Source organism: Artibeus jamaicensis, unplaced genomic scaffold, assembly GCF_021234435.1.
Source record: "Artibeus jamaicensis isolate MK-2021 breed Jamaican fruit bat unplaced genomic scaffold, CSHL_Jam_final contig_47, whole genome shotgun sequence".
In the NCBI taxonomy this organism is placed as follows: domain Eukaryota; kingdom Metazoa; phylum Chordata; class Mammalia; order Chiroptera; family Phyllostomidae; genus Artibeus; species Artibeus jamaicensis.
In genome coordinates this window covers 1,051,593-1,072,219 of record NW_026521848.1, presented here as the reverse complement: position 1 = coordinate 1,072,219, position 20,627 = coordinate 1,051,593, and the positions used below count along the sequence as shown (strand labels likewise).

At 58.2% G+C, this 20,627-nt stretch overlaps 2 protein-coding genes across 2 annotated transcripts in view; both read right to left on the bottom strand.

Moving 5' to 3' along the window:
* Positions 1-269: 269 nt before the first annotated feature.
* Positions 270-5,486, bottom strand: CCNP (cyclin P; the record flags this gene model as incomplete). The annotated part of the gene is made up of 7 exons (XM_037133889.2): positions 270-473; positions 1,224-1,375; positions 1,478-1,636; positions 2,219-2,374; positions 2,450-2,539; positions 3,895-4,095; positions 5,361-5,486. Coding segments are annotated over 7 exons (1,050 nt in total), but the record flags the coding sequence as incomplete, so codon positions are not given.
* Positions 5,487-9,178: 3,692 nt separating this feature from the next.
* AKT2 (AKT serine/threonine kinase 2) overlaps positions 9,179-20,627 on the bottom strand; it is a 48,168-nt gene continuing 36,719 nt past the window's right edge. The window contains exons 5-14 of the mRNA XM_053667519.1: positions 17,535-17,684; positions 17,021-17,152; positions 15,848-15,913; positions 14,741-14,809; positions 14,024-14,146; positions 12,839-12,967; positions 12,433-12,647; positions 11,842-11,929; positions 11,630-11,732; positions 9,179-10,805 (exon numbers count right to left, since the gene is read on the bottom strand). Of these exons, the coding sequence (XP_053523494.1) occupies positions 10,726-10,805; positions 11,630-11,732; positions 11,842-11,929; positions 12,433-12,647; positions 12,839-12,967; positions 14,024-14,146; positions 14,741-14,809; positions 15,848-15,913; positions 17,021-17,152; positions 17,535-17,684 (1,155 nt within the window). The 3' untranslated portion in view covers positions 9,179-10,725. The remainder of the gene's footprint in view (positions 10,806-11,629; positions 11,733-11,841; positions 11,930-12,432; positions 12,648-12,838; positions 12,968-14,023; positions 14,147-14,740; positions 14,810-15,847; positions 15,914-17,020; positions 17,153-17,534; positions 17,685-20,627) is intronic.

Sequence of the window (20,627 nt, the reverse complement as noted above, 5' to 3'; positions counted from 1 at the left end):
TTCTGTCAGCTTCTGCCCATCTATCTCCCCCAAGTGTTTGCGCTTGGCGTCCGGATTTAACCCGGCAGAGCCGCGCTTGCGGGAGCCAGCCAGTACCCCCTAGCGGAGGAGCCCGTAGTTTGCAATGTTAAGGGACTTGGTAAAAGCATCCAATCAGAAGGATGACCAGAAAGTAACCAATAAAAAGCGAGAGTGGGACTGTAATTCGACCAATGAGGACAAAGAGCGCTCGGAATAAAAGAAACTCTTTTATTGAAGTGGGAGACGGACGTAACACACGGAGTCTTTTTTGATGGGGTCTCCGGGCTCAGGACAGCTCGGGCTGGGGGCAGCGGAGCAGGCGGGCGGCGGCGAGGCTGGTGCCCTGACGTTGAGGCCGAGCGTACTTGAGGAAAATGGCGGCACAGCCAGGCGCGGGACCTCGGAGCGCGGCGCAGACCATGCATAGCTCCAGCGGGCCCAGCTCCGAGGGGCTGCGGCGGGGAGGCGGGGAAACTAAGGTGGATGCAAGGGGTAGCGGCGGAGAGGACCCGTACTTGGAGCTGGGGGCTCGAGGTCGAGTAGAGACATTGACTTGAGTCCCTGGAAACCGCCTGGAGGGTAGTAGGTCGGGCACGCGACCCACCATCCAGAGTGGCTGGAGGGGGTCGGAGACAGGTAGACTCCCAATTCTCTCTGCAGAGCGCGGTTAGGGAGAGCCAGAGCTCTCGAGGAGGAAAGGAATGGGGCTGAGGAGAGCAGGAATCCAACTCTACCCCGTGGGCACGGGCTGCGACCAAAGACAATTCACCCTGCTCCTTGGTAGCCTGGTTAACAAGGAAGTGGGCATTCTAACGGCCAAGGGGGCGGCATCCCATTCATGGTTAGAGGGAAGCTGGGAATGCTAGCCTAGCAGACCTCTCATTCTCAACCCTGGAACGCAGTCAGAGCACCTTCCGGGCCTGGGGAGATCCTGTCTTCCACCCTGAAGAAGATTAAGGGTCCCCAAATCTGGGCAGACACCCCACTCTCTCAGCCACTTTCAGAGAAAAGCACATGGGACCCCCTCCAGCTAGGCATAAACCCCATTCTCTCCCACGCCCAGAAAAATCGAGTCTAGGTGTCCGTTGTGTTCCCTCCCTGCTCCCCCACCCCCACCCGCATTGTTTCTCACTCTCTGAGACAGTAAAGACAACTTCCAGGAAGGCGGATCCTGAAGCCATCGCCCTCCCCTGTGGCCGTACCTGTAAAGCACCGGCTCCGGTCCAGAGCCCGCCCCATGGAGCAAACGGCGCGCCAGGCTCAGTGCAGCAGCTGCGCAGCGACCAGGCCCCCATCCAGCTGCCTCAGCCTCCAGCAGAGACAGCTCCAGGAAGTAGGTAGCAAGTAGCATCACCTGCCAAACATGGGGGTGGCCATCGGCCACATCTCTATACCGCACAGATCACTACCCTAACCGCACAAGCCACGCCCCTGCTCCCCCTGCCCCACACCTCACCTGGGGGTTGCTCCCTGCCAGCGCACCCAGTAGCTCCAGGCAGAGAAGCGGACCTGGGTGGTACAGCCGAAAATCCAAGCGGCTCAGAATGCGGCGCTCAGCTCGGAGAAGCTGGACCTGGGAGAAGGAGCCAGCACCCAGGAGGCAGAGGGAGGCGGGCTGCGGATTTGGGAAAAAGAGGTGGGGGGAGTCTTGGACTCTGGCTGTTATCCCCTGCCTTGGGTTCAGTTCTGTCCCCGTCCTGGACCTCAGTTTTCTGTCCTGTGAGTGGGGCCGTTGATTTGTTGTCTGAAAGTCGTGGAGAGTTCAGACTTCAGAGTCGGAACCCCTAGCACTTGGCACTGTGTGACGTGGACCTTCACGGAAGTGCTCTGAGACCCAGTTTCTTTATCTGTAAAATGGAGATATTGCTCCTACTTCACTAGGCAGTTCTGCAAATGCACTGAGTTTACCCATGTTAACTGTAACTTCTCAATAAGAACTATAACCACTGTAACTATATTAAGACTGAGTCCAAGTCCCAACTGCTTGACTTGGGGCAGATGTCTTCCTCTCCCTGGGCCTAAGTCTTCTTCAATGTTAAAGGGCCACACTGGCAGCCCCGATCTCATCGGATCTGCTGGGATTCCAAGAAGACATGAAGTGTTTGCCAGGCGCGATGCTTGGCACAAATTAGGCGTTTAACACGTGACTGCAACGCGAAGAAAGGGCTCCACCCTCCCAGCCCCGCCCCGGAAGTACCTCGGGAAGCACGCACTCTTCCATTTTGCAAGCTAGGAACAGGCAAGCCACGCCCAGCAACTGGAGGCGGTGGAGGCGCACCCCGCCCGACCGCAGGTAGGAATCGAGCAGGTGCACTGCCAGGTACAGCGTGTCCCCCGCCAGACCCAGGTACTCCTAGGGAGGGGTGCGAGTGACAACCAGGCTGCGATGCACGCCCAGCCCCGCCCCATTCCCCCGGTACGTACGTACGTGCACCTGGACCAGCCAGTCCACCACTAGCGCGCGCATCTCCGGGGTCACAGTGCGGGGCAGGGCCCTCTGGGGCAGCACACGGCACACCTGGGGTTAGGTAGGGAGTGCCTCATTCTCCACACCTGTGCATCAGCCTCTCTCCTTAACTCCAGCCCTGGGTGAGGCAGCCTCGTCGCCCCAGTGGGAGGAGGCACGATGCCACACCCAAACTGGCCTTAGTGTGACCATCTAGATCCCAAGACTCCTCTCTTCTGGATGTTTCCCTATCCACCTCTCCACCCTGCAGCCCCTGTGGCCACAGGGCCTCCTGAGCATCTCCCCCTTGGATCCCACCATTCCTCAGTTCATCCTCCTCAGAGCACCCTGAAGGGTCTCTCTAAAATACAAACCCGACCAAGGAACTCCCCAGCTTAAAACACTTCCGGGGCTTCCAGTACCCTCAGGAGAAAATCTGGTTCCTCTTAGACTCTCTTAGGCCCTGCCTCTGCTCCAACATCACCTTCTCCCTCTCCCCAAACTCCAGCGGCCTCAGCCTTTGTTGGGCCCTAGGCTATGCCAAGCTTATCCCTGTCTCAGTGCATACATTCATATATGCACTGTTCCTTGCACCTGAAAGGGCCCCTCCCCAGCTCCTTGAATTGTTGACTTCTCAGTCATTCAAGTCTCTGCTAAAATTCCCCGCACTTTTTCCATACTCCTCCCTATCCCTCAAAGTGTTTCCGGGCTGGAGATAGCTCTCGTTTCCTTGGGTATTTTGTCTGTTTGACCCACTAGTCTGCTGGCACCAGAAGGGCAGGGATTTCTGTCCAAATCCCAGCTGTATCTCAGTTCCTAACAGAGACCCTGGCGCAGGAGAGATGTTCACAAGATGTGTGTTAAGTAAATTCATCCCTTGAGTGTTTCTTCCGACAGCACCTGTCTCAGACAGATGTCTGAGGACTCCCACCGCCCGTTTTGGTCTTTATGGCCCTTCTGAAGTTATCAGCTGCATTTGCTTGCTTGTCTTCCACACAATGAATTCAGACTGACTGTGTTGTTCACCACAGCATCCCCAACGCCTAGGGCATGCTCAAAAACGTTTAAGTTTATTTGACACTCTATAACCTTTTAAGGTGCAGGGAGGACGGCGGGGGTGGGGTTGGGATCATTGTTGATAAATCACTAAGTATTTGTTAAATGAACAGATGAGAGAGACAAGTACGAGGGTCTCTGAAATGCCAAAGGAGGAGTTGCAAGCAGCCTAGGAGGGTGGGAAAGGGCATTCCAGGAACGTGCAGGAAAAACGAACCCACAAACTTGGGGCGGTGCTGAGGCCGACGGGGAAGGAGTTCCCAAAGGCCCGTTGGGCTGGTGCTGGGCGAACGGGGCAGCCCTGGCCTCAGCCAACTTGACCCCTCTGCTACCCTCAGGGTGTCTCTCCGGGGGCGGGGGGCGGGGCTCACCATGACTTCGGCAAAGATGTCCCCGGCGTACTCCCGTTCCCCATGCAGCCCCAGGGCGCTCAGCGCCTCCTCCAGCCCCAGCGGCACGCACGGCACCGGGGGCCTCTCCAGGCGTCTTGGGGAGGTGGTCTTGCCCGCCGGGACGTCGTCGGGGACTGGGCCACTCGCAGGCTCTGAGTCAAGGGAGGCTGCCGGAATCTGCTGGGGAGAGGAGCCGGGGTCAGACCCTGGAGGAGCCGAGAGTGAGACCCGCTCCGCTGCAGCTCACCAGCATCCTTCAGGCTGGCGCTGGGGGTGCGAAACCGAGAGCCCACCTCTTCCCGTTGGAGCCAGGATCCGCGAACGGCGCTTTAAATGAGCCTGGGTGCGCGCGCGCTGAGCACGACTCACCTGGGCAGACGGACAGGTGCGCCGGCAATGCGGATACTACACAGGCCGGCTCTGCCCGGTCCAGACTCTCAGGTCAGGCAGCTGGAGTCAACCCCTCGTCCCGCTACTTACTATAGGAGTAGAAGCAGCCCCTCGGAGCTTCGCGTCCCTCAGCTGTGGAGTGCGAGTTTATTTCAAAACCTACCTGATAGAGCTGTCCTGAGGATTTGACAAGATCGTGTTTCAGTGTCTAGCACAGGACTTAACACAGTCTAAGCTCAGGACGTAGAAGCTACAAGTCACTTTGTAACTCAAAGGCCTCTGTGTTCTGTGCGGTGGGAATTTGGGGTGAGCAAATGCCCTGTGGCTGCTGCCTGTAGGCCCAGAGCTGGCCGGTGATGCGGACCAGTCACCAGCGCCTGCGCGGGTCTGGAGTGCGGCGGCTCCTCACCGGTCCCCGTTCCCATCCCCTACGGCAGTGGTCCCCAGCCTTTTTGGGGGGCAGCAGGGACCGGTTTCCTGGAAGACAGTTTTTCCACGGTCCGGGACACGGAGTTGGGGACAGGAGGCGGAGCTCAGGCGCTAACGGGAGCGAAGCTGCTCGCTTGCCCGCCGCTCAGGTCCCGCTCTGCGCCCGACTCCTAACAGGCCCCCTAACCCGAACCGGTCTGCGGCCTGGGCCGGGGACCGGGGACCCCTACCCGGAGGACCCCTGCCCTGCTGTCTGTTCCCCACATACTCCCAGGAGGGATCCTGTGCACACCTGGTGAGTGAGATCGCCCTTGGCCTCTGCTCAGAACTCCGTCGCGGCTGCCATTCCCCCTCAAAGTGCAAGTCCACAAGGACGTGTATTATCTTCCCAACCCGACCCATCCCCCCAAACACACTTGTGGGCCCGTCCCCTCCCCCAGTCTTCCCCACTCCTTCCTCTCTCACCACACTGGCCCCCTGACTCTCCCTCACCCACACCAGGCACGTTCCTACCCCAGGGCCTGACATGTTCCTCAGATGTCCCTCCCGTCGAGGCGCTTACTCAGATACCGCCCTCCCCGTGAGACGTGTCGTCCTGAGCACTTCCTGTCCCGCTCCATACTTACTGTCCTTGGTCCGCCACTGCCTGTCCTCTCTCTCCTGACCGGAATGCCAACCCCGTGAGGGCAGGGCTTGTCTGCCCGTTTTTCGTCGCTGTCTCCCCAGTGCCTAGAACGGGGCTGGGCACGTAGTGCTCAGTCAACACTTGAATGAATGAGTGAAAGGCTGGTTTTGTAATTTAGAAATAGTGGTCTCAAAGGACATCTCAGAGGTGATACTGGGGCTGAAACCTGAAAGAGGAGAAGGAGGCAGGAAAGCAAAGACGGGGGAGAATATCCCAAGTGACGGGAACAGGCTGAGCGGAGGCCCTGAAGCAGGAAAGAGCTCGCTATTTTCAGGCTCTGAGAGGTCAGCGAGGCTGGCGAAGTGAGCAGAGTGTGAGATGCTGCACCAGTGGCTTCCTGTCACACTTACGGTAAAACCAAACTCCCGACCACAAGGCCCCTTTGACCCACTGTTACCCCTCTAACCTCACTTCCTTCCTCTCTCCCCCGCTCTCCTTCCCCTCGAGACACCTTGTCCTCTTCATCATCCCTAAGCCCCTCCGGCACCCGTCTGGCTCGGGGCCTTTGCACTTGCTGTCCCCTCGCACGAACACTTGGTGAGAACCTGGATATTTACCTTTTCTGAGCACCTGTACTCAAGATCCCAACGCCAAAGAGGTCGACGTGGTAGCTTCGTGGTGGAGACCGGATAGACACCACCGCAACCACGGGGTCAGTCACCACCGCCACGGGGATGTTTGGGGACCTCCTGGTAAGTTGCACTGAGGGCGCTTCATTTCTGGGAATTTGTGCCGAAAACAGCTTGACTGTAGCCACGAGGAAACATCAGACAATTCCTAACCGTGGGGCATTCTGCAAAATAACTGCCCTGTAAGCTTCAACCCTGACAGCTGAACTCAGCAGTGTGAGCCTGGGCTGAATGGCTAGCCAGGAAGGTTTTCCTTTTGTACCCAAGGACGCTGCTGTGACCATCATGAAATCTGAGAAGAGCAGACGATCTGATGGTTTCGGTGCTAACCTCCCGACCCTGATCACTGGGCTGTGGTTCAGGAAGAGACTGTTCTCATTACGGCACCGACAGACAGACATGGAGAGGGGCGGGGATAAAGTGTAGAACATCACGGGGAACACACCTGAAGGGGGGACGAGAACTATTTGTGCTTTTTAAAATAAAAGTGTAGATTTGTGAAAAGTGGCAGATGGGACAGAGGGCTCATGTACCACCCACCCAATTTCCCCCACTAGCCTCTTACACACTAGCGTGGCCAGAGGACTCGTCGGTTTAATGAGCCCAAGGAAATACATCATTCAAGTCCGTGCTTTATTCAGATTTCCTTTTTACCCGACGCCCCTTCTTTAACCCAGGACCCCATTCAGGACACACTTAGCCTTCTCGTCTCCTAAGGCCCCTCCTGGCTCTAATGGTTTCTCAGGCTTTTCTGGTTTTGAGCAACCTTGACAGCTTTGAGAATGTGCGGTCCAGTACTTCGTAGAACATCCTTCAGCTGGGGTTTGCCTGATGTCTGTTCTTTGATTGGGGGGATGTTCTGGGGAGGAAGGCCACAGGGATCAAGTGCCATTGTAACTGCACTGAGTCAGACACGCACCACCACCGTGATCATCAGTGCTGACTGCAACCTTGATCACCAGCTGAAGTCTGCAGGCTTTGCCTGTTATATACTGTGCTCTTTGGAAGGAAGTCACTTTGCAGCCCACACCTGAAGAGTGGGCATACGCTCCCCTCCTTGGAGACAACAGAATTTACAGAAAGCATCTGGACTTCTGCACAGACGTCTGCCCCCCCCCCCCACCTGTCAGTATGGACTCATTTTCCCCTTTGTGTAGTACAGCCAACACTATACTATTTACTTTGGTGCTCACACTGCATTCAGCTTTGGCCACTAGCAGCTCTTCCCATTGACTCCTGTCTCCCTTTACTTGCCATTAGTAAGGTTTTTTCTTTCTTTTTTTAAAGCAGGTCTTTACCATTGGGGACAACCAGATGCTCCAGGCTCATCCTGCCTATTTCCTGCTCCAGTCCTAGGATCATTTATGTACTATTTTTAAGTTTCAAACTTTTCTACCAGTCTGCAATGATTTCCAATTCGAGTGAAAAATATGTGACCCGCACTTGGTTGGAGAGCTATCCAATATGTATTAAACTTCAGCAACCCTGGAACACAGGCCACAGAAGCACACATGCAGTGAAGATGGACCATTAACGCTGACTGCAGGACTGTCCGCCGCAACGGAAAGCACACAAAACTCTGGCAACAAAGTCAGTTCTTATCAATGGGAGGAGCTGACCTGCTGAGGTGCGTCCACCCCAAGGAACCTTATGAAGCAGCTGGAAAGCACGACAGCAGTGCCCACGCGGCGTTCCCCACAACCCAGCGGCTGAAGGGTCTTTTCTAGCAGTGAGTGCGCACACCTTCTGAAAGCACGCACAGTGGCAGCAGTGTGGGTAAGACATGGCGGCGGGGCACCTGGGCACCTGGCACGACTACGTGGGAGGGAAGAGCTGCGTGGAAGGAGGGACCGGCCTCCTCACGATGCCCCGTCCATCTGCGGAGCAGTAACGTGAGTGCCAAAATCAGTGCCCCTGGCCTGGGTGCTGGGCGATTTTTACTTTCTTCAGCGTTTTTGCTTGCATTACTCTTTTTACACACACACACACACACACACACACACACACACACACTCTCTCTCTCTCTCCCCCCTTGTGACATTTTCCACATTCACATGACAAAAACCAGATTACTCAAAATTTTTTTAATTGGCAAAATTTATTAAAATTCTTCCACCTAAAACTCTGGGAAAAGTTCAACAGAAATAAGAATCACCACTGCAACTACATGGTGTTCGACGGGGAAGCCCATCAGGAATGCGGCCGCGGGGGCAGAGCCGGCAGGGCAGGTGACCGTGCGGAGAGCCCTTCTCTAGCACCAGTCACCGCGGGCTGTGACTACAGGTGAGAGCAAAAGGCTTTCCTTTACAGGTCTCTCTGCTGTTTTTCTGATTACAACCAGAACCTACTTTTGTAATTGGAAAATAATAATGTCCATATGAACTTAGGGGAAAAATCAGAAGAATTCTTTAAGTCTTGGCTGCAGGTAACAAGGTATTTACAAACTGAATTCCACTTTTCTGCTACCATCACTGAAGACCTCAAAAACTCCATGTGTAGGAAGCCTTAGCGTCTGGCAAACCCAGGCATTAAATCCACTGTCTGCAGCAGCAGCAGCCCTGGTTCCAAGGTCTGGGAGGAGTAATGCAAGCACGGGAAGAGCCCACCAGAGGACTCCCAGAGCTGTAAGGGCTGTGACCCAACCCGAGGTGTTCCCAGCTGACAGCCACAAATCCCAGTGACACACCAAGGAATCTGTATGGGGACGGGGGCACTCCCCAACTTCTCGTAAACAGGTGGGTGGGGGGTGGGGGGCAAGCAATGCCTGCTCTAGGGCTCAAGCACCATGGACAACGACCGTGCTGGCCCTTACACACCCGCCTTGTTCAGAGCCACCCAGCCCCGCCGCCCCTGACCCTCCACCCACCTCTTCACCTAAGCAGCTTCTGAGGGCCTGGGATGGTCTCTGTCCCCTATACCCCACCCCTAGGCTCGGAGGGTTTCCCAAACTTTTCAGCAGCCTCCACCCCCAGGCAGCCCCTTCTCTAGCCTGAGCTTGACAACACCTCCACCTAAGAAGGCTTCTCGGCCCCAACGACTTGAAAGGCCCTGCCTAACGGAGCAACGGGGCCAGGAGGCAGCGGGTACCTGTACCTGGGGCTGGACTCCATAAGCAAGGAAAGGCCCTGGGTGGTGGGCCTGGTCTGAAACGAGTCTTTATTGCTTGTACCGTACAAATATGAGGAATGGGGAAGGGCCGGTGGGGAAGAGAACTATCAGATAAATGACATACACACACAAAAAGGAAGAGACCTCCCACCCTCCCCAACCCCACCCCACCCCACCCAGCCGTCTCTCTCTAAACTACCTACAGGAGGGGGTGGGGCTATCAAACCCACAAAAACTACATTCCAAATACCCAGAGGTGTTGGTGGGAAGGGCGGGGGAGCAGGGCAGCACGTGGGCCTCAGGTGTGGCTCCCTGGCCAGGCCAGCACCCCTCCCCCGGGGATGAAAGGCTGGGGTCAGGGCCAGGGGCCTAAGCCCACACACAACACACACACCACACACACCACACACACCACGCACACACCACACACACGAAGCCTGGACATGCCCCCACACACGCATACCCAACACACGCACATACACAACACACACCCTGGGCACAAGGACGCCCACACACAGTCCAAGGCACACATGCACGCAAGTGCCCACAGCACTGACACACTCACCTTAAGGCTGCAGAACATGGGGCTGGGGGAGGGGGAGGTGGCCTGAAGCCTCTCTTCGCGGAGGTCCCCACCCCAGTATGTACCAGACACCCATCCTCGCCCCCTCCTCAACCCAAGTCCTCGGGGCCCAACACTGTCTCGGTGCGAGACTTGTAACAGCCAAGGCTGGGCCCCTCAGCCCCAGGCAGAGAGAAGGGGCAACCCCAGCCCCACCCTGGGAGGGACAGGGGCGAGGCCCAGGGCCCAGCGCCCAGTGGGTGGTATGGCCAGCCGGAAGGAAGCCCTGGTAAGGCACCAGGCTGGGGGGCAGGGAGGCCAGCCCCCAAAACGTTCCTCCTGCCTCACCCACAGGGTCAGGAGAGCAGCGTGGGGCACAGGGAGGCAGTGCCCGTCCCTGGGCCCCTCCAGGTTCCCCACCAGGTGACTGACCCCAGCCTCGAGAGGGAGCTCTAGACCTCTGCTCCCGCAGCTCCCGCAGGCCCTGCCTGGCCCTGAACATTATTGCTTTTCTGCCCCTGTGTGAGGGAGGGGGCTGGACTGTCCCCTTGCCAGGCCACTTGGAGCCTGGTGACAGGCAGAGAAGAAACCCCCGGTGCCGTGCAGTCTCCAGGGGTGGCACAGTGCAGGGGCAGGCAGCTATGGGCACCTGGCTAAAAATGCAGGCAGGCCCCCGACTCCACCTCTGCTCCCCACTGGGGCTTGTTGGTTAAAAACCAAAATCTCCCCAACTCCCTGGGGCAAGCCAGGGAGCCTCCCCAGTCCTGATCTGGCCACAGAGGCAGCAGCAGGCCAGGACTCCGGAGGCAGGGCCGCCGGGCCCGCTGAGGGGGGTCTGGCAGAGAACTGAAGGAAAAAACTGGAAATGGGGTTGTGGGGATGCAGGAAGGAGATGCAAACAAAAAAGGCAAAATAAACAGTTAAAAAAAAAGGACAAGTCCCCCCGGGCGGTGATGGCAGCCATGAGTGTCCCGTGGTCGTGGCAGCGGGCGTGTGGGCATCACCGCTCACTCTCGGATGCTGGCCGAGTAGGAGAACTGGGGGAAGTGAGTCCGCTGGTCCAGGTCGAGTGAGCCCAGGCTGTCATCTGCAGGGGCCGGAGGAGGTGGACTGTGGGGAGCAGGACCGCAGAGGGCCCAGCGCCCTGCCCGGACTCCCGGGTGGGGGTAGCAGAGGGGAACCAGACCCCTTGGGCCCCCGTTCCTGGCCTCCCTGACCACCACTCCCGCCCTCAACCACCTTTCCTCCACATGCAGCCAAGGGTCCTGATGCGGCCAGGTCCCTCCTGGGCACGGCACCCTCCCCCGGTTCCCCACCGCCCCCTCCTGCCCTCTCCCCTCCCCATGTACTCTGGCCTCTGCAGTGCTCCCCTTTCTGGGCATCTACCTGCCATTCCTTCTGCCAGAACTGAGTCTCGGCTGCCATGTCCCCAGGTCTCCCTCTCCGGGACACTCTCCCTGACCTGCAGGCCCAGTCGGGCATTTCCTCTGGGAATGTCCCTGTGGTACACTTAGCCCTGACCACCCTGGGCTGACCCCCGCCTGGACTGGGAGTCCCCTAGGGCAGGGCCCAGGCCTGCCTCCATCACTGCTGTGTCTCCAGCGCAGCCCAGCACTGGTGGGTGAGGATACGAACTCGAACAGCTACAGAGTCAACGATCTAACCCAGCTCCAGGGACCCGGGCTGATGGGGACCTCGACCGCGGATCTGCCGCCTCAGCATCGGCAACTGCCCAGGCATCTCCTGCCCAGACTTCTGTCTGTGGCACTGGACTGTGCTGTACCCAATGGCTTTTGGTGACTGTCACTGGGTCCACAGATGACTGATAGCAAAAGCCCCTGTGAGCTTAAGGGTCAGGGGCAGACCCCTCCACGCCCGCCAGGCCACGGGGTTCACGCCTCAGACACTCACAGCGGTCCGGGGGTGTGATGGTGATGGACTGGGCGGTGAACTCGTCGTCGAAGTACCTCGTGTCGACCTCAGACGTGACCTGAGGTTTGAAGGGCGGCGGGAGCTGTGGAGGAGAGGAAGCCAGGCTCAGGACCCTGAGAACACGAGGCTTTGGCCAAGGTCACCACCAAGGGCCAGGCTCCTGCTGGGAGCAGGTGGGTGGTGGCTCTCACCTTCTTCTGTACCACGTCCTGCCAGTTGATGTTGAGGAAGAACCTGTGCTCCATGACCTCCTTGGCATCACTGGGCCCCCCGCCGAGCCTGGGCAGAGACGGGCGTGAGCACTCGCCTCCCGGGCCAGCCGGTTCGGGAGACACTCTCAGTGCAGGCCCTGAACAACCTTTCTTACCCTGTCCTGGCCACAGACCAACACCTCGCAGAGGAGAGTGAGGCAGAGAGGGAACTCGGCGCCCAGGGTCAGGGCTGGGAGCCCGCCGCCTGGCCCCCAGCCCACAGTGTAAACTGAGAGGGCCGACAGCCACCTCACATCCAGGCTCTGCCACAGACGACTGTGCCACCCCAGGCCAGGACAGGGCTGCCCTATTCCTCAGTGTCCCCGTTAAGCAAGGCAGTATGGGCAGAGAACGAAGGACAGGCCTGGCCCCCAGGGAGCACTCCCTAAGCGCCAACTGTGGGCACTCTCAGAAGCCGTGTGGGGACCGTACACTATGTCCACCAGCAGGAGTGCCCATGGACACTGCTCCTCCGAGCCGCAGGGACAGTGGCAGCAGGCAGCACAAGGCAGCACAAGTGCCAGCTCTCACCTCTGCTTGGGGTCCTTCTTAAGCAGCCCAGCAAGCAAGGACTTGGCCTCGGGGCTGAGAGTACGCGGGAAGCGGATCTCCTCCATGAGGATGAGCTCGAAGAGGCGCTCGTGGTCCTGGTTGTAGAAGGGCAGCCGGCCGCACATCATCTCGTACATGACCACGCCCAGCCCCCACCAGTCCACGGCTCGGCCATAGTCGTTGTCCTCCAGCACCTGGCGGGGAGGGGCAATGAGGGGCCAGGCCCACACCCCAGGGCCCAGGCTGCCAGGCCCGGTGGGGACGAGGCCCCCCCGGGACTGGGGAGGGCGAGCTAAGGAACTGGAGCCTGGTCCTCGGAGAGTCTGGGCCGGGGAAGCCCACAGTCCCAGGGCCCTGCCTCCCTCGGTGTCCCAGCCCCAGACACCTCGGGTGCCAGATACTCGGGGGTCCCACAGAAGGTTTTCATGGTGGCCCCGTCACTGATGCCCTCTTTGCACAGGCCGAAGTCGGTGATCTTGATGTGGCCGTCTTTGTCCAGCATGAGGTTTTCCAGCTGCAGGAAAAGTCGGTGTATCAGGAACCCGCCCTCCTGGGGCTTCCTGCCACCCCGACGGCAGCCGGCCCTGTCCTGGAGGGGCCTGTGGCCTGCGACGGCAGCTGTCGGACCAGGGGCTCCTGACGAGGCCAGGGGCACACCCAGCACACACTGCAGCCCTCACTCCCTAAGGCTGCACACTTCCCCAGGCCCCGGCCGCCTGGGGAAGCTGGAGAAAAGGGCGAGAGAGACAGTGCCTGGTCCTGCCCCAGCCTGCCTCCCGCCGTGGGCTGCAGTTTTCAACTTTGGACATGAGGGCTATTATTTCTTTCTCTTACCTTTTCCCAAACTTCACACCAGTGGACTATTTAGGGAGCCTCTGTATAAACCTCCCCCAGGTCAAGGCAGAACATTTTCAGGCCCTTAGATCCCCCAGGTGCCCTTTCCCTGTTATTAACTACGCCCCCCACCCCCTGCTCCAGACAGAGAAGTAACTTTACTTTCTTGCTCTTTTTTGCAGTTCCCCACTATACACACATACACCTGTAAACACTACAGGTTTGTCCTGCCTGTGGCTTTTTGTCTCAACATCAGCCTGTAAGATGCACCCACGCTGCTGCGTAAGCCTGGAGTCCGTTCTCTTTAACGGCTGTGCAGAGTCCCAGTGTGTGAACACACTGCGTGGGTTTTAACTACTCTCTGACAGCAGACACTTGGGTTGCTCCCAGTCTGGGGTTAGCGTGGACAGTGCTGCTAGGAGTGTGTGTCCATATTCCCGGGTGCACACGCCTAGGGCATAGAGGCTGCCTTGCTGTGTACGCACATGGCCAGTGTTGGTGGATCCTGCAAAGTGTCTTCTAATGTGCCTGTGCCCACTGTACCCTCTGGCAGCACGGGAGAGCTCGCTCACAGGAGGCTCGGAAGGGACCTCACACAGGGCTGCTTGCTGAGGAACCACCTGGGGCCGGAGCAGGAGGGTCTGCGTCCCACAGGACGCTGGGCATAGCCTCACGTGAACAAACCCTCTCCGAGGGCCCAGCCTGGACCCTCGCCAGGAGGCGGCGGCGCACTCACCTTGATGTCACGGTACACCACGTCCCTCGAGTGCAGGTACTCCAGGGCTGAGACGATCTCCGCACCATAGAAGCGGGCCCTCTCCTCCGTGAAGACACGCTCCCGGGACAGGTGGAAGAACAGCTGCCGGCCAAGGGAAGGAGGGTCATCAGACTCCTGGCCCAGAGCAGGGAAGACAGACCCTGCCTGGCAGCCCCGTGACCGCATCACACCCACTCCATGAATCAGCAAGTGACAGCGAAAGACCAACTGAGAAGAGTTAGTGCAGGAGACTGACGGCAGGCACCAGGCGGGAGAGTGAAAGGGGGTGGCGGGACGGGCAGTGAATGAGGGGGTGACGGCAGGAAGCAGAGGAGCACAAGTCACGAGCGAGTGACAAGAGCTGTGAGACCAAACGGGACAGACGAAGCCCACGATCACCAGCCCGTGAATCGCATCTGCGTGACGGAGAATGCAGAGCGGGGGCCACCGAGCAGCTGACGGCTCCGTGTCGGGAGGACGCGGGGAGAGCGGCGCACTGGCAGCTCCTGACCCGCACATGCTTTCATTGCAGGCCATCCGCCGACAGCGTCCTCTGCAGCTCTGCCGTCCAACCGCCCTCAGAGCCCTCTCCACACCTCACTCGGCCTCAGTTTGTGCCTGCCCACCACTCACTAGCTATGTGAACTTGGGCACCTCACTGCCCCTGAAAGCCAGGCGGGGGGCAGTGTGACTCACCTCCCCACCATTGGCGTACTCCATCACAAAGCACAGGCGGTCGTGGGTCTGGAAGGCGTACTTCAGCGCCTGCGGGGAAGGAAGTGGCCTGGGCACTGCTGATTCTGCCTGGACGTTCCCCACCCTGGCCCGACCGTGGGAACCTGGCAGCCAGGGTTCAAACCTCAGCTTAACCTTTCGGGGTGTGTGAGTGGGCTCGGCTCCCCGGGCTGGGAGCAGGTCAGTGCCCTGAGCATGGTGTCCTCTGCCTGCCACTAAGTCTCCAGGAAGCACAGTTGGGGGAGAGACTAAGTTCTGAGCAGCCAGCACCGTTTCGCATCTCTTCCTCTTCCTGTTGTGCAGTCGAACACATTCAACTCCCGCAGATACGTGCGCGTGCACACCCACATGCACACACCCACACGCACACGTGCACACGCACACTCGAGGTCTGCTGGCGGGGAGCTGGAGCTGACCCAAAGACAGCGTGGCCAGCGGTCTGCCGACGCGGAGCAGCTCCCAGCTGCGCTCCCGGGAGCCCCCCAGAGGCCTCCTCAGAGCCCTGCGCTGACCCTCTGCCCTCGGCAGCTCCAGTGCTCTGTCTCCCACCTGGAAGTGCCTTGCAAGACTTCACGGGAACGAGTGCGCTGCCTTATTAACAGAGCCCCTGGACAGCCGCTGAGCTGAAGAAACAACCCCTAAGCCATCCTGAGCCTGCACCGTGACTGACGGCCACAGCCCGAAGGGGGGTCTGCTCCGTCTGCGCTGACAGGCAGCACGGTGACACATCTGCTTCTAGGGCTGCACTGCCAACATAAGAACAGGAACTAATATTCCCACTTTGTCCAGCTGCATTAAATGCCTCAAACTCGTCACGACAGCGGCCACGCTCTCCTGGGCCACACTGTAATGTCGTTTTGTTGGTCAGCGGAGGGGTTTACATGAAGCCACTGTCTATGAAGAAGTTCAGGCCACCTGGGGAGCCCGGCAACACCCGGCCCCAGCCCTCGGGCCGACACTAAGTCTCTGCTTCCCAGTAGCAGGCCGGGCTCACTCCCTGAGCTCCGGCCAAAGTGACTGGTCTGGAGGAGGCCCCACGGCGCACAGGCTGAGGGGAACGGCACTCACGGTGAGGAACGGGTGCCTGGTGTTCTGGAGGACCCGGCTCTCGGTGACTGTGTGGGCGACTTCATCCTGCAGACAGAGGCCAGGGGAGGGGCTAGTGGGTGACAGCACACCTGCCCCGCCACCTAAAGGTGGGACAACCGGTGCAAGGCAATTCCATTCCTAGCAGATGTGCAGAGGGAGGGAACGGCAGGAATGGCACCTCGCCGCCCACAAACCCCACTGAAACGAGGACCCAAGCAAGGATGCTCCGTGGCTTGCTCTCAAAACCACAAGGGGAAAAGGTGATTTATGATGACGAGATCAGGCTGTCACCTCCCAAGGCCACAGGGCAGCTTTAACATCCCTAAGAGGGAACTAGCAGACATCAGGAGCGCTGAGGTGATGCCGAAGGCGGTGGGAATCACCACCCACAAATGTTCTTGCTGGAAGAAGCAACTGACTCTAGAGCCAGGTTCCAAGACGGGGAGCAGCAGCTCAGTGTCTGGTTCCCACATGGACGGCGTCAGCGTCGCCTGGAAACCCGGAGCACTGCGGTCGTCCGAGAGGTGCTGACCACCCTGCACCACCTGCAGGCCTAGACTCGGGCTCTCCCCCTGGGTGAGCCCATCCCCGAGGGTGTGTGGTAATAAGGTCTGAAGACATTTCTGACGGTCACGGCTCAGAGGAGAAGTGGGGGGAGGCGGACGGGCAGCACACGCCCTACCGGTGCACAGCACCCCCGCAGCACAGCCATCTGGCCCGAGTGTCCACGGTGCTGAGGCCCAGAAACCCTGCTTTGGACCAGTGACACTGGGACCGTTCACTTTGCTGAGAATAATCACAATACCACAATCACCATCTTTAAAACCTTCACTTACTGAAATACCTGCCCCAGCCTACATGGATACTGAACTGTGCACTGTCTACACTGCCTCACAGTGCTCCACCCAGAGGAAAAGGGCAGAGCGGTGCCGACGAAACAAAACTAACCGAATGCTGATAACCGCTGATGCTGGATGACGGCTACACGGGCGTCCATTATATTTATTTTTCTTTTAAAATTTTTGTATATGTTAGAAGTTTGCTATGGGCCGGTGGGGAAACGGGATGGTGCTGTGGAAGGTGCACTTACGTGTCCCGGCCCCACGCGGGGCCCCCGCCTCCCCGAGGCCACCCAGCCCGGGCGGCACCCACCTTGGCGATGATCACCTCCTTCCGCAGGATCTTCATGGCGTAGTAGCGGCCGGTGGCCTTCTCCCGCACCAGGATGACTTTGCCAAAGGTGCCCTTGCCGAGGAGCTTGAGATAGTCGAAGTCATTCATGGTCTGCCAGGGTGGGGGGAGCAGAGCCATCAGCGCAGCTTGGCGCATGGCCAGTGGGAGAACATTTTCACAAAGAAAAAGGAAAATCAAAGGACACTGTTGCCAAAGTGCTCCGGTAGGAGCAGGAAGAGAGGCTCCAGGCAGCAACCGCCGGGTCTGCAGTGGCCTTCAGACCAAGGCTCTCCCGGACATGAGGCCCTGGGAGGGCTCCGACGTGGGGGTGGACGGATGCTGCCGACCTCACAGGAGGAGCTGGGCAAAGAGGGCGCCTGGGGCTTCCGCACTGAGCGCCCCCACGCCACGGGCGGGCGGGCAGGGTTGGGCAAAGCACACTCTCCACGCAAAACCAGGGCAGCAGGGCCACCCGCACTCCCGGAGCACTCACCACCTTGGCCCGCGCCTTGTTGACGGACACTTCCATCTCCTCAGCCGCGGAGGAGTCACTAGGGGAGCCACACTTGTAGTCCATGGGGTCCTCGCCGAGACCACGCTGCTTGAGACTGTTGGCGACCATCTGGATGGCCTGCATCCACTCCTCCCTGTGTGGGGAGAGGTCAGGAGAGCCATGAGACCTGGGCAGGAAGGGCTGAGCCCCGTCCCCTGCAAAAACTCTGGGCACTCTTGTAGATGTCTGTGCTGGGGAGAGCTGACAGGACTAAACTGAAATTTTACAGGCCCCCGCGTGGGAGGGGGCGAGAGTGGAATAAGGACAGAGACCGTCTATGGCCCAGGAGGGGCCACTTGAAGTCAGGCAGCGATTACATGATCAAAGCGGAGAGACCACCTTTCTTCTCAGCTCCTTGAAAATCAGCTGCCACCTTGAGCCTTGAATGAGGGAGACACGGGGCTCCTCTGAATTCCTCCAGAACAAACAACAAGCTCAAGTGTACGAGTGACCAACGTTTTGTTAAAGAAAACCCAGAGTAAAAGGAAGCATTCATTAGCCGAAATAGCTGAAGATCTCAAAAGGCAAGAGCCGCAGACGTGACTGCCTAGAGGGGCTGTGTGCTGGGAGGAAGCTCAGGGACAGGGCTCCGGGGGGGGGGGGAGGAGAAGGTGGCAGGCAGGGAAGCAGGTCCCAGGAAAAGAAGTCTGGTTTAGGAACTACAAATTAGTCTGTCACTCATGACTTAAAATTCACTGGGGAAGCATTTGCTTCTGATACCTGCAAACTGTTCTGTCTGGAGAGAGAGAAAAATAAGTAAAAGCAACCAGAGACCAAGAAGAAGAAAACATGAGACTGGATGATTGGAACTGCCCATATCCCCACTTTGGCCCACCCCGCAGTGTTTTAGGGGGTCCAACACACTATCTGGTGAACACACTTGGACTTTATGTCTATAAAACAGCCGCATGAACAGTGGAAAAAAGAAAACATTTGCTAGGAATAAGAAAATTCAGAGTGTAAGCAGGCAACCTCCAAAATCACTGTGGTTTAAACAAGCCCCAATGAGCACAGAATCTTCCAGAATCCCCCTCCAGGCCCAGGCAGCAGGTGTGAACTGTTCTGCACTCCTGAGGCCCCTGCCCAAGGTCACGTACGGAGCAGTGGCCGGGCTGAGGTTCCGAGGCGGAGCCCAGGCAGCCTTCTGTGCTGCACACCTTGAGCCTCTGTTTCCACACACACCACACAGCACTACCGCTGACCGTGAACCAATGCAGGTGTGAAGAGTGCTGACCCCCTGCACAGTTGAAATCCATGTATTTAACTTTGAACTCCCCCAAAAGTCAACCACTAATAACCTAGTACTGACCAGAGGCCTTACTGATAACAGTCAATTAAATCCTATTCTGGTTGCTATAGATATTATATACTATACTCTTACCATGAAGTAAACCAGAGAAAAGAAAACGTTATGAAGAAAATCAGAAAGAAGATAAAGCAAATTTACAGTATTTATTGGAAAAAAATCCCACGTACATGTGGACCCCTGCAGCTCCAACCTACGTTGCTCAAGGGTCCAGCACACTTCTAAACCCCACCCGGCCCACGACACACGCCCTGATTTAACTGGGCCCTGCTTTTTCCTAATATTATATAAACCGGCGGCGTGTCTTCAGGTGACAGCACCCTGGACTCGAGGAAACACGGCAGCAGTACCGCGCTCGCAGGGCGCCGCAAGGTCGAGAGGGTGCAGACTGGGAGTGACCCGAGACACCCTACGTGAAACAGGACGGCAGAACAGAGCGTGTGCCATCACACTATTAGTCAGAAACTAAAGGGACTGACGCACAGACACTCGCAGAAGCACAGACAGCTCTGAAAATGATGGTCCTGACCCAGGGCCCTGGAGGCCTCCAGGGAGAGGACCGGGGCCCCGGGGCAAAGGACGGTCTAATGCCCTGTCCTCTCTCACACACGCACTCACCCCTCCGCCTGCACCACAGGTGGGAGAGCACCCGGGCCCGCGCACACCCGGACAACCCACACCGAGGCTGGTGCACACCCAGCGGAGCCTGCTGAGGCCCAGGGCACACCCGTGCGGAGTGGCACTGGCTTCTCTTCTCCGACCCAGTGCCTCAGGCAGGCATTTCTCAACTGTTCTACCCTGTGCCCTCTTTGGACCCACTCACAATATACATCCCTGTGCCTACAGTAACAAGCCTGTAATTCTAAAAATGGGAGTGGGGACACATTTGATTTACTCTGTCAAATTGTAACTGTCCTCTTAGAAATTTAAAAATGCTGACGGTGGGTACAAAACCATGGATTAAAAGACATCACCAATCTACTGAGACACCGGCATACTACAAAGGAAATCACGCATGTGTCTCACACAGAGACTGTCACACGCGAAACAGCAAGCTGCAGGCTGAGATGCCCAGAGTGCTCTCGTCCTCACGCACAAGGGGGACACGGGCAGCCCTCAGCGGCACCCTGGACAAGTCAGCGATGGTGCGTCCACACTGCAGGACCTCTGGAGGCAGCTCCCAGGGGCTCCTCTGCAGCAGCCTCTTGGACGCAGTTTCTGACCAGAAGCACGGGCTCCGGGCCCACAGCAGCTGGAGCTCAGATGGCACCTCTGCCACCTGGGCACGCTCACTCCTCTCAGTCTGCCACCCTCCGCGGTGGGCTGGGGACACTGAGACACTGACAAGCGGACGTGTGCAAAGCACTGATTCCATAGAAAGTGCTCAACTCGAGGAAGATGTTAGCAACACTGCATGGGGCCTCGGCTCACCCATCCACCTTGACTCAGGCACCCAGTTGCACAGGGACCTGCCAAACTCAGCAGGATGCAGGAGGCTGGACAGGGTAACTGGGGCCCTCCCCAGGCCATACAAGTTCCCAACTCTGCTCCAACTGGACTGAGGTTGCATGCTTGCAGCACTCAGAATTCAGAGAAAAAGCAAGGGCCTTGGTCCAGGATACTCCTTAAGGGTTTGCAACATGGTGTCTGGGGCAGAGGGGAGCTCCCACCCAGAGCTGGGGAAGACTCGTCTTCCACACCTCAAAGCGGAGCCCCCAGGGGAACCA